Source organism: Aphis gossypii, chromosome 2, assembly GCF_020184175.1.
Source record: "Aphis gossypii isolate Hap1 chromosome 2, ASM2018417v2, whole genome shotgun sequence".
NCBI lineage: Eukaryota > Metazoa > Arthropoda > Insecta > Hemiptera > Aphididae > Aphis > Aphis gossypii.
In genome coordinates this window covers 80632893-80645889 of record NC_065531.1, presented here as the reverse complement: position 1 = coordinate 80645889, position 12997 = coordinate 80632893, and the positions used below count along the sequence as shown (strand labels likewise).

Here is a 12997-nt window from a genome sequence, read left to right as displayed (position 1 = left end):
CAATTCAAATGTAATACTTATATTAATATTCCTAAAATCTAGATATTTTTTATTTAAATAATACTGCTGAAACAGTGGCCATAGCCCATAGGCTGATATTGAACGGACTAAGAGTCTTGTACATCAATCGTTTCAGTAACGATTATTACGGATTGTCAACCACTACTGTGACCGCTGTTAGTAACGTTAATACGTTTACACTTATAGAACGACAACAATGTAGTCAATTTCAACATATATATAATTTATCTTATTAATTTAAATTAATTTCAGACACATATGAATACCGGCTACATTGCTGAGAAGACGTGTGTGGGGTCATATAACATTGTCGTTGTAACTCGTAAAAGTAAATTAAGTTATAAATAATCATTGGTAATGTATAGTATTAATACCAAATGTTTTACTGTTTTGATTCTCAGACTCCTACACCCGATCTTAATGTTTTAGGTGTGTATAGGATGAAACTTTAATGCCCAGAACTCGAAAAACCGCGTTCAGAGTACCACTACATTTCAAATTTCGGAATAGTAAATACCGCTGACTCTTTCACGTATATTTATTATTATTATTTGGTCGCCAGGGATATACTTGAACTGCTTATTTTATATTTTCAATTTAAATTAATTTAAATTAGTTTCAGCGTATTTGGTTGGTTTGTGGTCGACCCTTCACAGAGTCATTACCATTTATGCGTGAGGTCGAAATCGAGGTCACGATATAATTAAAATATCTAGGTAGTCTAGATAAACGGAGAACTTGTGTACCAGTATTAAAACGTCGAGTGGCAACTAGGGACGATAGGGTGTCCCATTACATAAAAAGTAATCAACCCGATTGAAGTACAATAATTATATTATGCATAATAACACGAATTCTCGTATAATAATTTGATTTATTTTGCATTCAAATGACACAGCAACCGACATATTATGCAAAACCTATCAGATTTCGTTTAATCGTGCGCAATAAGCAGATGAGGGGGGGGGGCTGATCAGGTTTCCCAAATCGAAACAAATCCTGATTTCCTATCATAATTCTATACCTTCTGTAACAGCATACACATTTCCCCTCTGAATTCGCTCCCTGCCACAATAACGTTATAACATAACACAACTGAATATTTTACAGTATACGCGATCTCAAATACCTATAGAATAAAATATTGTTTATTACTAAATGTATGAATAATATAAGTGAGACGTAACGATATGCACAGTACTACGCGAGTACCATTAATATTCATAATATGTCTCTCGAATATTGTATGAAGGTTTTATATTTTAGGATTTTCCAGATCTGATACGGATGCTATCGTAGTATAGTTCAAGACTATATTTCCGGCAAAACGTTATCACACAATACACATCGCTATCTGGCTATGCATTATATAGGTATCTAACCTAACTTCTCAGACAATCTAAATACATTTTACTATCGGTATTTTGATGAACATCAAACGATGTTTGTTGCAAAAGTAGTCAATCACGTCACACAGACATGCGCTCTGCATAATTCTAATATAAGCACTAGGTACAACAAATCCTCATAAAAACATATTTGTTATTATTAAACTAAATATATACGTGTGTATGCAACTATATTTTACATAAATATAAATAAATAAATACTAAATATTATATACAAGTTACCTATGTATAATTAATTCGTCATCCAAGATACAAAAATATTTAAAAAAAAATATGAAATATGACTCAGAAAAAAAATTTACACGTATTTTTCATCGCAACTCATTGTGCTATCTAGTGACGGTTTTGAATATTATAATTGTTGAACTCTATAATCATTAATCAATAATCATAATACATAAAACGAATAAATATCACTTAAAATATTGTTGGTTAAACCGACATTAATAAAAATACGTTTTATTTTTCATAACTTTATCAATTTAATTACTGAATTATCCATAGATATTAATTTATATCATAAAAAATGTGGAATTAATTTAATATAATGTAATAATTAGGTACTAAGTTAGCAACAATGGAAATATCGCCCATAGTATATAGTATTATATTATAGTACCCCCCATGAAGTTAAAAGCCTCTTTGAAAATAAAAACACGAACACTTATATAACTTTTAGATTATTAATCAAACGATTAAACTTTAAGTGTGTAAACACAAACAGTTTATAATTAGTTACTACTCGGTTCGCTCACCAACCGTCTGGGGGGTGGGTTAAGAGTCAACCAAGGCTCCCCGTTGACCTAAACCGACCCGTGGGGGCTACGCCCTCGTTGTATATTTAAATTTAATATTTTAAATTTTAAATGTTCAACTTTTACACTATAGAAGCATTATATTATTAGTTTTATAAGTTGTATTATTAATAAAAATAAATATTTATAAACATTATACCATATTAGTTATATATCACATATTATGTATTAAATAAATTATATTAAAATACATTAAATGGTTAACACCTACTTTGGATAGAATCTTTTTGTATACTCTCAAATTTAAGTCTTTTTCGTCTGAGGATTAAAAATAGTGTTTAGACGGATGTAAATGTGTAATCGTAGTACGTCTGTTTTTATACACACGAATGTGTGTCAGTGGAACGTAATGTTTTACTATTTTAGTGACACGGCGGTAAAGGTACCAAACTAACCATATAGCGTCAAGCTGTCACGTTTATAAATTGCTGGAAAAAAGCAGAAACATACTTTTAAAATGTGTGTAAATAATCCTCGTCAAGCGTGGTGCACATAAATTACTCACAGAACATCGTTTTGATGAATATACCATTATTTAAGAGCCATACGTTTTTGTTTACTCGCCTCGCCGTACATAATATTTAATTTAGAGATTATTAAACTCTAAATCTCAGTGACTCGATCAAATTTTGTTTTGAATTTGTGGACCTCGAAAATTCTACTTACCTTGAGCTCCACAAACACTCGTAATTTATTTATACACATAATATATTATATTATATAGGAACAGTGTACCCGTTACAATATAATACCTATTAATATTATATAACGATGGCTTAATTATACAGATACCTAGTTAAGTTATCGTATAATATCATCTACATAATTATATGATATAATAGGTACCTACACATTATACGAAAAATCGCACGAAGGCTTAAAAATGTATTTTTCAAACGACCATTAAACATAAATTCACGTACAGTAATTATATATTCTGGGTGCAAGTCGCACGCGCGCGTGTTGAACAAATAACAGTGTGTACGAAATTGCGTTATTCGTAACGGCAAAAGTTTGGTATAGGTATACGTATAAATATATTATAATATTATTTATAATCACCGCCTGACACGCGACACCTAACAGTGACTCGTACAGGAGCAGGAATCGGTTGTTTTATATGTGCGCGTAAATTATAGCGATATCCAAAAAAGCTATCATAACAGACACCTCAAATCCGAGTATAGAATACGAGTTTTTTCAAGAAAATAAACTACAAACCGAACCCTACGAATAGCCAACAAAATTTCTGGTTCCAAATATATAGTGTACGCGGTACGTCGAATACTATACGACACTCATATAGAATAAATGTATAGTTTTTGGAAGTGACTGAAAAGGTTATGGAAATAATAAACTCGAATAATTCGAGTAAAGTATATAGGTACGATATAAGGAATAACGTTTCAGTTACATAATATGAATATATTAATTATCAAACAAACAAATATAACTCTTAAAATTAAGTGTACAATATGTAGATTGTAGACAAATATATAGTTCAACTTATGATTATGAGTTAATCTACCGTATTTTAAATTAACAACACTTCAAAATGTATTATTACAAGCCGTGTTATAAATGACAAAAAAGTTCCTGAAAAAAATATTTTTTTATTAATTTAAAAAATATAATATAATATATATTGTACTCAACATAAAAATACATCGGAACGCATTCCATCGTTTCGACACACGAACGGAAGGCCACACCATAAATATAAAATATACAGGTTTTATAGAACAATTTTTATTTATTACAAAATATAATACACGTGTATATAGGTAGGCCTAATAATCAATGAATGCACGCCATATTTACCCGCAGATTCGACTTCTTAAAATCGAGTTCGATCGTCGCGGACTTTGGGGGGGTGCAGATCATTGCTAGCCGTCGAACGATCGTTCGTTTTCAGCGGCGTATCACGAGGTCTCCATGAACTCGACGGGCGGCATTGGCGACGACGAAGATTCAAGTCCGCCGCCACCGTGCTCGTCCCCGTCGTCGATCGCGTCGTCGTCTTCGTCGTCATCGTCCACGTCGCGATGCTGTCGGCGACGCTGCCGGCGATTGCGCGTTTCCGACTTGCACGCGGCCGACGCGGAAGCGTTCTTCCGGCGGCCGGTCGTCGGCGTCTCGATCCTCGTGTTCACGTTCAACATGCCCATCTGGCCCAGGAACAGCACTTCGTTGACCAGCCTCTTGGCGATGATCACCGACTGTCTGTCCATCTGACGGAGCTCGTTGGCCGCGTACCGGCCGAAACCGTCGTAGTAGTCGGCCACCGGAAGTTCGGACGGGTCGCCGCCCACGCCGCCCAATATTTGAGGTTCGTAAAAGTCGGCGGCGCCGGTACCGCCCGAGTACCGGTCTAGCGGCGGCTGTGACTGCGACGGTCTGGCGGACGGCCCGTTCTGTACCGCCGACACGTCCAACAACCGTCGCCGTCTTTTGGGTCTTTTGACGCCATCTCCGCCGCCACTGCCGTCACCACTGCCGTTCAATACGGTCTGCAAGTTACTGTTAACGGCCGTGCAGGACTGTTGGTACTCCGGTTCGGTGGAACACGAATCCTTGTCCTCGGACCCGGCACGGTCATCGACGTCCTCGTACACCAATATGTTTTGTGTCTGTAATTTCGTAAATATATTATTATCATAATAATATAATAAAAAGCGGGGCTGTTTAATTAATAGGGAAACTAATTATTTGCAGCTGACTGTAACACAAAACTTCTCCGTCACAAAGTTTGAATTATAGGTTCCTATATACTAATTAATTCAATTTTTAAACTTTTAGTCCGCATTTCAGGTATTTTTTTTTTTTTTTTGCTTAATGCGGATTTTTTTTCATTTTTTCATACCTTTTTATTATATACATATTTATTAGTTTCTGTCAATTAAAAATTTTCACACACTTTATAGGAATTATTTTTTAGTTTCTCTAATACATTTAATTCATTCTACTCACACGTCATCACGCTTAATTAGAAACATGTAGGTATTCATATTATATAATATTCATTATTTATTGGTAAAAAATCATGTATATAAATCGCATATGACATTATATCGAGACACGATGTCCCTAAATCATCTATGATTATGTTAGTCATGCAAAATTAATTTCCCAAATGATTATATTTGTGTTTGTTGTATAATATTATTTCATATTATGCCGACGAGATATATATGTAATATATAATATATTCATTAAAACCTATCGCGTAGAATTCTAATAGAAAATATTATTTAACACATTTACATACCTATAATACAACAATGGATTAAATCGAGAAAGCCTAAACTATTTTTATGGATAGCAAACGTAGATACAAATCAACAATATACGTCATACAGATTTCCGCGGTGAAAAATCGTTGGATGATAATATTACTTTAACTTTTCTTGTAATAATATGATGATCTCGTACATCATTTTTATCATAATAATGTAAATTAAGATAAATTATAATAAATATTCGAATACTCAAAGTAACTATTAAGTTACCTAATGATTCAATTGATTAAACGTTTTTAAAATTACTTTCAATGTTCTACTGCAATGATCCCTGTCTTTAATTGTGGCATGAAATCACACAAGCATAGCAATTAGTAAGTGTTTTTAAACACATTTTTACTATAAATACGAATCACGAAAAAAAAAAAATAAATAAATAAAAAGAGCCCGCGCTTATAATGATTGTAGATCCCCCCCTATCTATAGATTCCAATCCTACTTGATTAATAAATTATCTGTCTATAATTCAAAACAGAATTATTTTAATGAGTAACTAGACACTTATATTTTTCTTTAAAAAATACAAAATATTATACCGTATGCATTTTACATATAATTATCACTTATCGCAATTATTATATTATTTTTTACATAATATAGTATATCGGGCTCATCATTCAAGACATCATTATGAGAGTATACTTTATACCTACTGCCTACCTGACAAATATCCTCAAAACATGATACATTTACGGTTATATCGTTGTATTGCATCATTCCATAACTATTTGTGCGCAATTGAAAAAAAACACGTAACTATGTAAGATATTATGTAAAGAAAAAGGTACCTAGTTAGAGAAAATCCAAATTTGAAGGCAAGGAATGAGATTGTGAGTGAAATATAATACTATCGTCCTTATATTTCTTATCTAATATTTATAACAAAAATAAAAAAACTACTTCCATAAAATATATACATTCATATATTCATATAGGTAATATGTATTATATAAAAATATATGTATGGCCCAATATAGTAGATAACAACTAACCTCGGTTGACTCGTTATCTTCATCGCTATTATCCGGATAACTACGGCCCAACCGTACTCTGTCTTCACTGTGATGCTGATCGTTTAGGAACTCCAAGGATCTATAATACAATAATCGACATTAAATTTAGACACACTGTATAAAACATGTGTACTATCTAACAATACGTGTTCGATATCTCTCACCGTGTGTATACTGTTAAGTGTTAAGTAGTAACAAAATTATTGATTACTTCATGTTTCAATTACTCTGGTGGCTGAATAACCATTTATGTTTTAAAAATAGTTTTAATTTAAAAAATGCTTTAATTATTGACATGAATTATACTAAATTAATAAATAAAAATATTAATATCGATCAATTAGTATTTTTGTTTGTATAAAAAAATAATAACATTCATATAATTTGTACATGAAATATTATAGTGCAACTGTATTTTTTCTATTGTAGACATTTTACGCTTGATATTTCACCATCTACACCATTTTTAAATTAAATGTTTTATTATTTTCTATTATTGTTACGCATCCGTTTCAATTTTCTTATGTATTAAAATGTTAACACAGAGCGATATTGTGTCTATAACATTAATCTAATCAGGCAACTTAATAATAATCATACCTCGAGGACATAATAATTTTAAGTTGACAAATTAACTATCTATTATCAGTGTATTTAATACTAGTTTACATAAAATAAGAAATATCATAATAATATGACCTAATAATACTCAGTAACATTCTTCTTTTAACTATTGTGGAAAACATGCTATGGAACTCAATGCGTGTTACAATACATTAACGTAAAGCCGTAAAGGTACCTAACTTAATTACTATAATTCGATATTCATACAGTAACGCGATTCTCTTACTTTTCAGAAGTAATTTTACCTCAACACGGGTGTATAATACATATATTAAACTATGTGTCAGCATACGTTTGTAATTATAATACTATAATAATATAATATGCGTACTATGTAGTACTATTTACTATTGTACCTATATCATTATAAGTGTATAAAATGGTCCCTTACTTGTAATACCACAAACTGGGCTCATATATTCCACCATATCTCTTGGCATCCATAACTTTTTTGAATTCCCTTAAGTAACATGTTCTCAGATTGGCTATTTTACGTTTCATGTCATCCATTGTACAACTCTCGTTATATCTATATACAATATACATAAAATATTAATAAAGCACAGTATGTATTGCAAAAAAAATATTAATTCATAAGTTCAAATTAACCATACGAATATTCTCGTATTCTTGAAAATCGAGAAATCTACGTGCATTTCTTATTAATTTTCAAGTAAATTCTTACACTCAAAGCTGCTGCTAAACTGACAATATCAATATATTTGATAAATATAATTATATATTTATGAGATGTCCAAAAAAAAAGCAAATAACATGAAAATTTAAAAAATAAATTAACAGTTTATATTATAATCAAATGGTTGTTTAATAAATACAACAACTTAAGAGATGCTTGTGGTAATTTTAATTTATTAGTAATACGATAAATTGTACATGAACATAATATTTCTAATGCGCGATAGTATAAGACCAACGATTCTATACATGTAATCCCGTTTTTAAATTATTATTAACGTATGTATATTATATAAGACAAATATTTCAATGTCCCTGTATTTTACCTCAGGTTTCTTTAAATAATCCCACACAACGATATAAATATTTATTGTTTTGTTTTGTTTTTAATAATATAGTATTGTTTTTATTGGCTTACAAGTGTTAAAAAATCTAAGTAAATAATTAAGTTTAAATTTATCTATAAACTATACAGCTGGCTATTAAGTGTGTTATACGGTAGGTACTTTTACAATTTGTTTTGAATTGTTGAGGTTTGAGTATTATGTATAAAAATGATAATATTTAAAAAAAAATGCCTTTCTTAAATTCAGAATATATTTAACACATAATAATACTCCAATACTCAACGAAATCTTAAAATGTTATCAAAATAGCACGAATTCAGAAAAATGCTTAAATTTGTGAAATTCTTCTTATAGATTTTTATTTGCCATTTCATAACAGAATATTTTTAAAAATATTATAAACATTCTTTATGGTTCGAGCCCCTCTAAGGCACTATTATACACATAGTTGTACCTATTATAATATTCTTAAATACGAGATAGTATAAGATGAAATTGATCATAGGTATTATAGAATTCTAAAGCATGAAAATCATAACTAAATAAAATGTTGGAGCTTATTGTAGCTCTAACTCAAAAGTCCAAAAAATGTACATAGGACGTGACCTCTATTGTGGCAGCCATCAACGATGTACATCGATAATTCTTAAAAAAAATAAAGATCTGTAGTGAAGAAAACGTTAGCGCATGTGAAATAAAGCCGCCAACTATTAAAATAATATTAGTGAAAACTATGATAGATTGATGAAAAGCTAGATGCAGTCATTGATGGATCTAAAAAGAGGGTTAGAAGGTTATTTGATATACAATAAATATTTTCTGATGAATTAGACTGTAAAAAAAATGTTATTTATTACTTTATTAATATTTATATTATAACTTTTTTTTTTAATTTATCAAACTTATACATATATCAATATGATTTAATTATATCTAAATCATTTATATTTGTTTATTATCAGTTAATTAAGGACGGTAAAAATATTCATACTTAATGATGTTCTAAAATGCATGATTTCTAATGATATGCTTTCATCTAAGCATTCTTAGCTAAAATTATGCATATTACGTGTAAGGTATACGAAGTTTTAGTCGAATAAAATAATTAAAACCTTATAATAATAATATGTTCCTTCATTGAAAAATGGCTTTTGTAATTGACTAATTATCATTATCACACTTGGCAATACTTAACATAAGAAAATAATTTTTTTCTCAGTAATAATTAATAAGAATTTTGATCATATAAAGAGAAAACATAGATTATAATTAAGTACCTATTTTGCATTATTTTTAGTTTTAAATAATACAAATAAAAAAGTTATAACAATAATTAAATCACAGAAAATAGTAAAAATATTTTTCGTTGTACATGAAGCAGGTTGTTGAAAAAAACCGTTTAATGTTTGACGTCGCTAATTCTTTCCCCTCTTAAGTTTTGGCTTTAAAACTGTCTCTTGAAATAGGTTGTCCCAAAATTTTCCTAACTCTGAGTCTGCCACTGTATCCGGAGATTTAACATTGTAATTGTCAATTATATTTAAATAAGTCATCTTTTTAAAACGTTGATTGTTTTCATAATATTCTATTTTAGTTAACTCATAATTCAACTAAGAAACATTAAATAAATAAATTTTAATTTATATCATACATTTTATTTATTTATTACGTATAGGGCGTAGAAACACAGACCGTTAACCAAATTATAAAATCCTATACATTTCGATTAGTTTTTTTTTTTTTTTACAGAAAATTAATCTAAAGATTATTTTCAAAAATAAAATAGGCTTTTCATTAAATTATCCACTTCCCCACAATATGTTCATCATTAGACAAACCTCTTAAGTTTACATCGTAAATTATGATACACCCTGATACCCTGTTAATTGTTAATAATATAATTTATTAAACTAAATACTAATATTAGAAGTCTGAAGAATTTGTATGTTCAAAAATGCATACCTTAGAAACTACTTGGCCGATTTTAATAAACGTTATATCAATATATCAATGTATAAAATCGGAGTATATTTACAGCTGACTCATGTTATACAATTTTCGTTTTGGCTCATGAAATTTGAATTATTGTTGTTTTTATAAAAAAAGGCTGCTATTGGTTTTAGAAATAAAATTTAAAAAAAAAAACTGTATTGACTAGCATAAAAACCATGCATTGCTATGAGATTTTTTTCAAAATCAATAAAATAGTATTCAATTTATTGTTTATTATTCAAATGTAGAACAAAAGACAATGTCCTTAGACTAATTTTAACGAAAGTTTCAGACATCGTTAGAAAGCTTGAAGAGTACCTCCTAATTTAACCAACAGTTCAAAAATAATCAACTATCTAAGCGCTATAGCCAATACGCAACGGTCGGATTGGCCATATCAAATTAGTATACATTAAAACCGACATGCATCTAATATACCGCCATAGGTAGTATTTTAGGTGTGTTCAGTTTTTCCGATCGGTGACGAGTTATGCAGCTAATAAATTATGTAATTAGTATGACGTGTACTATTTGATATTATACAGAGTAGAATTTGTTGTAAAGTAAACACCGACGTACATTTTTTGATGGTTGGAAGGCGTAGTGAGCAATTGCGCTCGCCCTTACGACGTAAAGTAAAATATGAGCGGTGGTAGCAGAAATGCAAGTCGTATAATAAGTACCTATCTACCCATGTGTCGTAATTCGCAATGTAATCGCGTGAATTATTATTATTTCAAAGGTCGTCCGCCGCCACCGCAGCGCGCGCTCTTCCCCCCCCCCCTAACAAACATTGCCTATTCGTTTTCCGCCCGCCGCGGTCTACAACTACTGAGGTCGCTGACGAACTGTCACGCTCCGCAATCGGCCTCCGCGTGCTCGCGTCTTTTTTCGTAATACACCTATAACGATGTTGTATTATTGCGCTCGTCCCGCACTATTCTTTTTAATATATCTATATTATATTATTATACTTATTATTATTATTATTACTATTATACTTTTTTATCAACCGCAACAGCGACTCGTACGCCTCGTTCTTCATCTCTCTGTTCTTGTAGTCGGGATCCTTGATCCTCCACAGGCACGTGCATGTCTTGTACTCTTCGATCAATTCCGATATCAGTTTCCTCTCCATGGCCACGATCATCGGGACGCCGTTCAGGAGATCGCGTGCCCCGCCCAATTCGTTCGCGATCGATCAACGAAACGCGCGACGTTCCCAGCGATCACGACAGCGACTACGACCGAATGTCGTGCACGAGTCGTACGGACTACGGTCGGACGACGGCGGCGGTCCGACGACGGTCGAGTGTGCGCGGCGAACACTGTTACCACCATCGGTCGCCCGCCGACGGGCGAAGACCGCGGCGGCGGCCACCGCGACAGACGTACGCGGACGGTCGGTCGGCCACCGATTTGTCGTCGACACGCGGTTGGCCAACCTGTCGGGCTACGCGGTGCGCGTCGGCGGCGATCTGTCACCCGGCACCACCTCATCGCCCCGCACCGCATCGTCATAACCACAGCTGCACACAACACGCGCGCGCACGCGCACACGCACGCACGCACGCATTCAACCTTGCAGCCGGCCCGGGCACGAGTTTCAGTTGGGCGGACAACCGACCGAGGGTTCTCGAAAACAAAAATTTATTATTCATGTTGTTACTATATAATATTATAATATCCCCGTTAGTTGCCGTTTAGTCACCATTCCTGAAAAACACGCATCATCACAACAAAACTACAAAATATTTTTCCAATATTATTTCGTATGCTGTTATATAATTAGCCGCATAAAGATCAACTGTATACGTACATGAAATTTACTATTGTACATTTACCCTTACGTCGCAAGTTAGGTGTATGTCCTTTATATGCGTTCTTCCGAGGGACGACTATGAGACACAAACTCGTGCTTCGATCTGTAAAAAATAGCACTTTGTACGTTAGTAAGACGGAGAAAATACAATATACTGATATTATGATATCAATTCACGAAATGAAATACGGTTTCTAATAAAAAAAACTATCAGATTATAGAAACAAAAATACAGAATGAACAAAAAACTAACAATGTATAATAAATTATAGTAGGTAATTGGCCACATCGTATATAATGGATAGATTCGTATATAAAATAATGATAAATTGTCTAGTAACTATTACGGGGAAAATTAAGAAAATAACTTCAATTTTAGCACTGAAGGCTCAGGTTAGAGAACAGTTCAGAAAAACATCGCCGAATCTGTGACATAGTATAATAATATAACTCCATAACCCTGCTACTGACTATCAATTTACATTCGACACCAACTACAACTATACAGTAGAACTACATCCCCGGTGTCTTGCATGTAATAACGTGTTTCGTAGTATTTATAATTGAAAAAAAAAATTGAGGAATCGCTACTTCTATAGCTATATGATAATATGCTTAGGTATGGAAATATTTTATTAGAAATTCGTTGATCGGTTGATTATTTGACAAGTAAATTAACGTTACTAGTCATTTAAATTGATATATATATTATATTTAACGATATTATTAAGATATAAATGTATTAATGATACTAATAACTTATAAAAGAAAAACACAGTTTTTGATCTAAATTAATTAGCAATACTGTCGTAAATTTTTATAAACTGCTATTATTTATTTTTTATAAATGCTCATTTAAATATTATGTTATTTTAATTATGCGTAATTATCGTTATCGAATCAAAATATATAAACATACTATATATTTTACCAAAATATAATCAGTTAGATAATAATTT

The 12997-nt window shown here is 31.8% G+C and overlaps 1 protein-coding gene across 1 annotated transcript; it reads right to left on the bottom strand.

Moving 5' to 3' along the window:
• Positions 1 to 3838: 3838 nt before the first annotated feature.
• On the bottom strand, positions 3839 to 12146 carry LOC114123982 (uncharacterized). The gene is made up of 4 exons (XM_027987134.2): positions 11218 to 12146; positions 7573 to 7710; positions 6537 to 6636; positions 3839 to 4875 (listed from the first exon to the last, which is right to left on the bottom strand). The coding sequence occupies exons 1-4, from the start codon at positions 11364 to 11366 to the stop codon at positions 4168 to 4170; spliced, it is 1095 nt and encodes a 364-aa protein (XP_027842935.2). The 5' UTR covers positions 11367 to 12146; the 3' UTR covers positions 3839 to 4167.
• Positions 12147 to 12997: the final 851 nt, after the last annotated feature.

Excerpts from the sequence above, each read along its gene's own strand:
- LOC114123982 (XM_027987134.2), bottom strand. The coding sequence starts at position 11,366 with ATGATCGTGGCCATGGAGAGGAAACTGATATCGGAATTGATCGAAGAG. Across the intron at positions 6,637-7,572 it reads CCCAGTTTGTGGTATTACAA|ATCCTTGGAGTTCCTAAACG; the intron begins GTAAGGGACCAT and ends ATTGTATTATAG. Across the intron at positions 4,876-6,536 it reads AAGATAACGAGTCAACCGAG|ACACAAAACATATTGGTGTA; the intron begins GTTAGTTGTTAT and ends ACGAAATTACAG.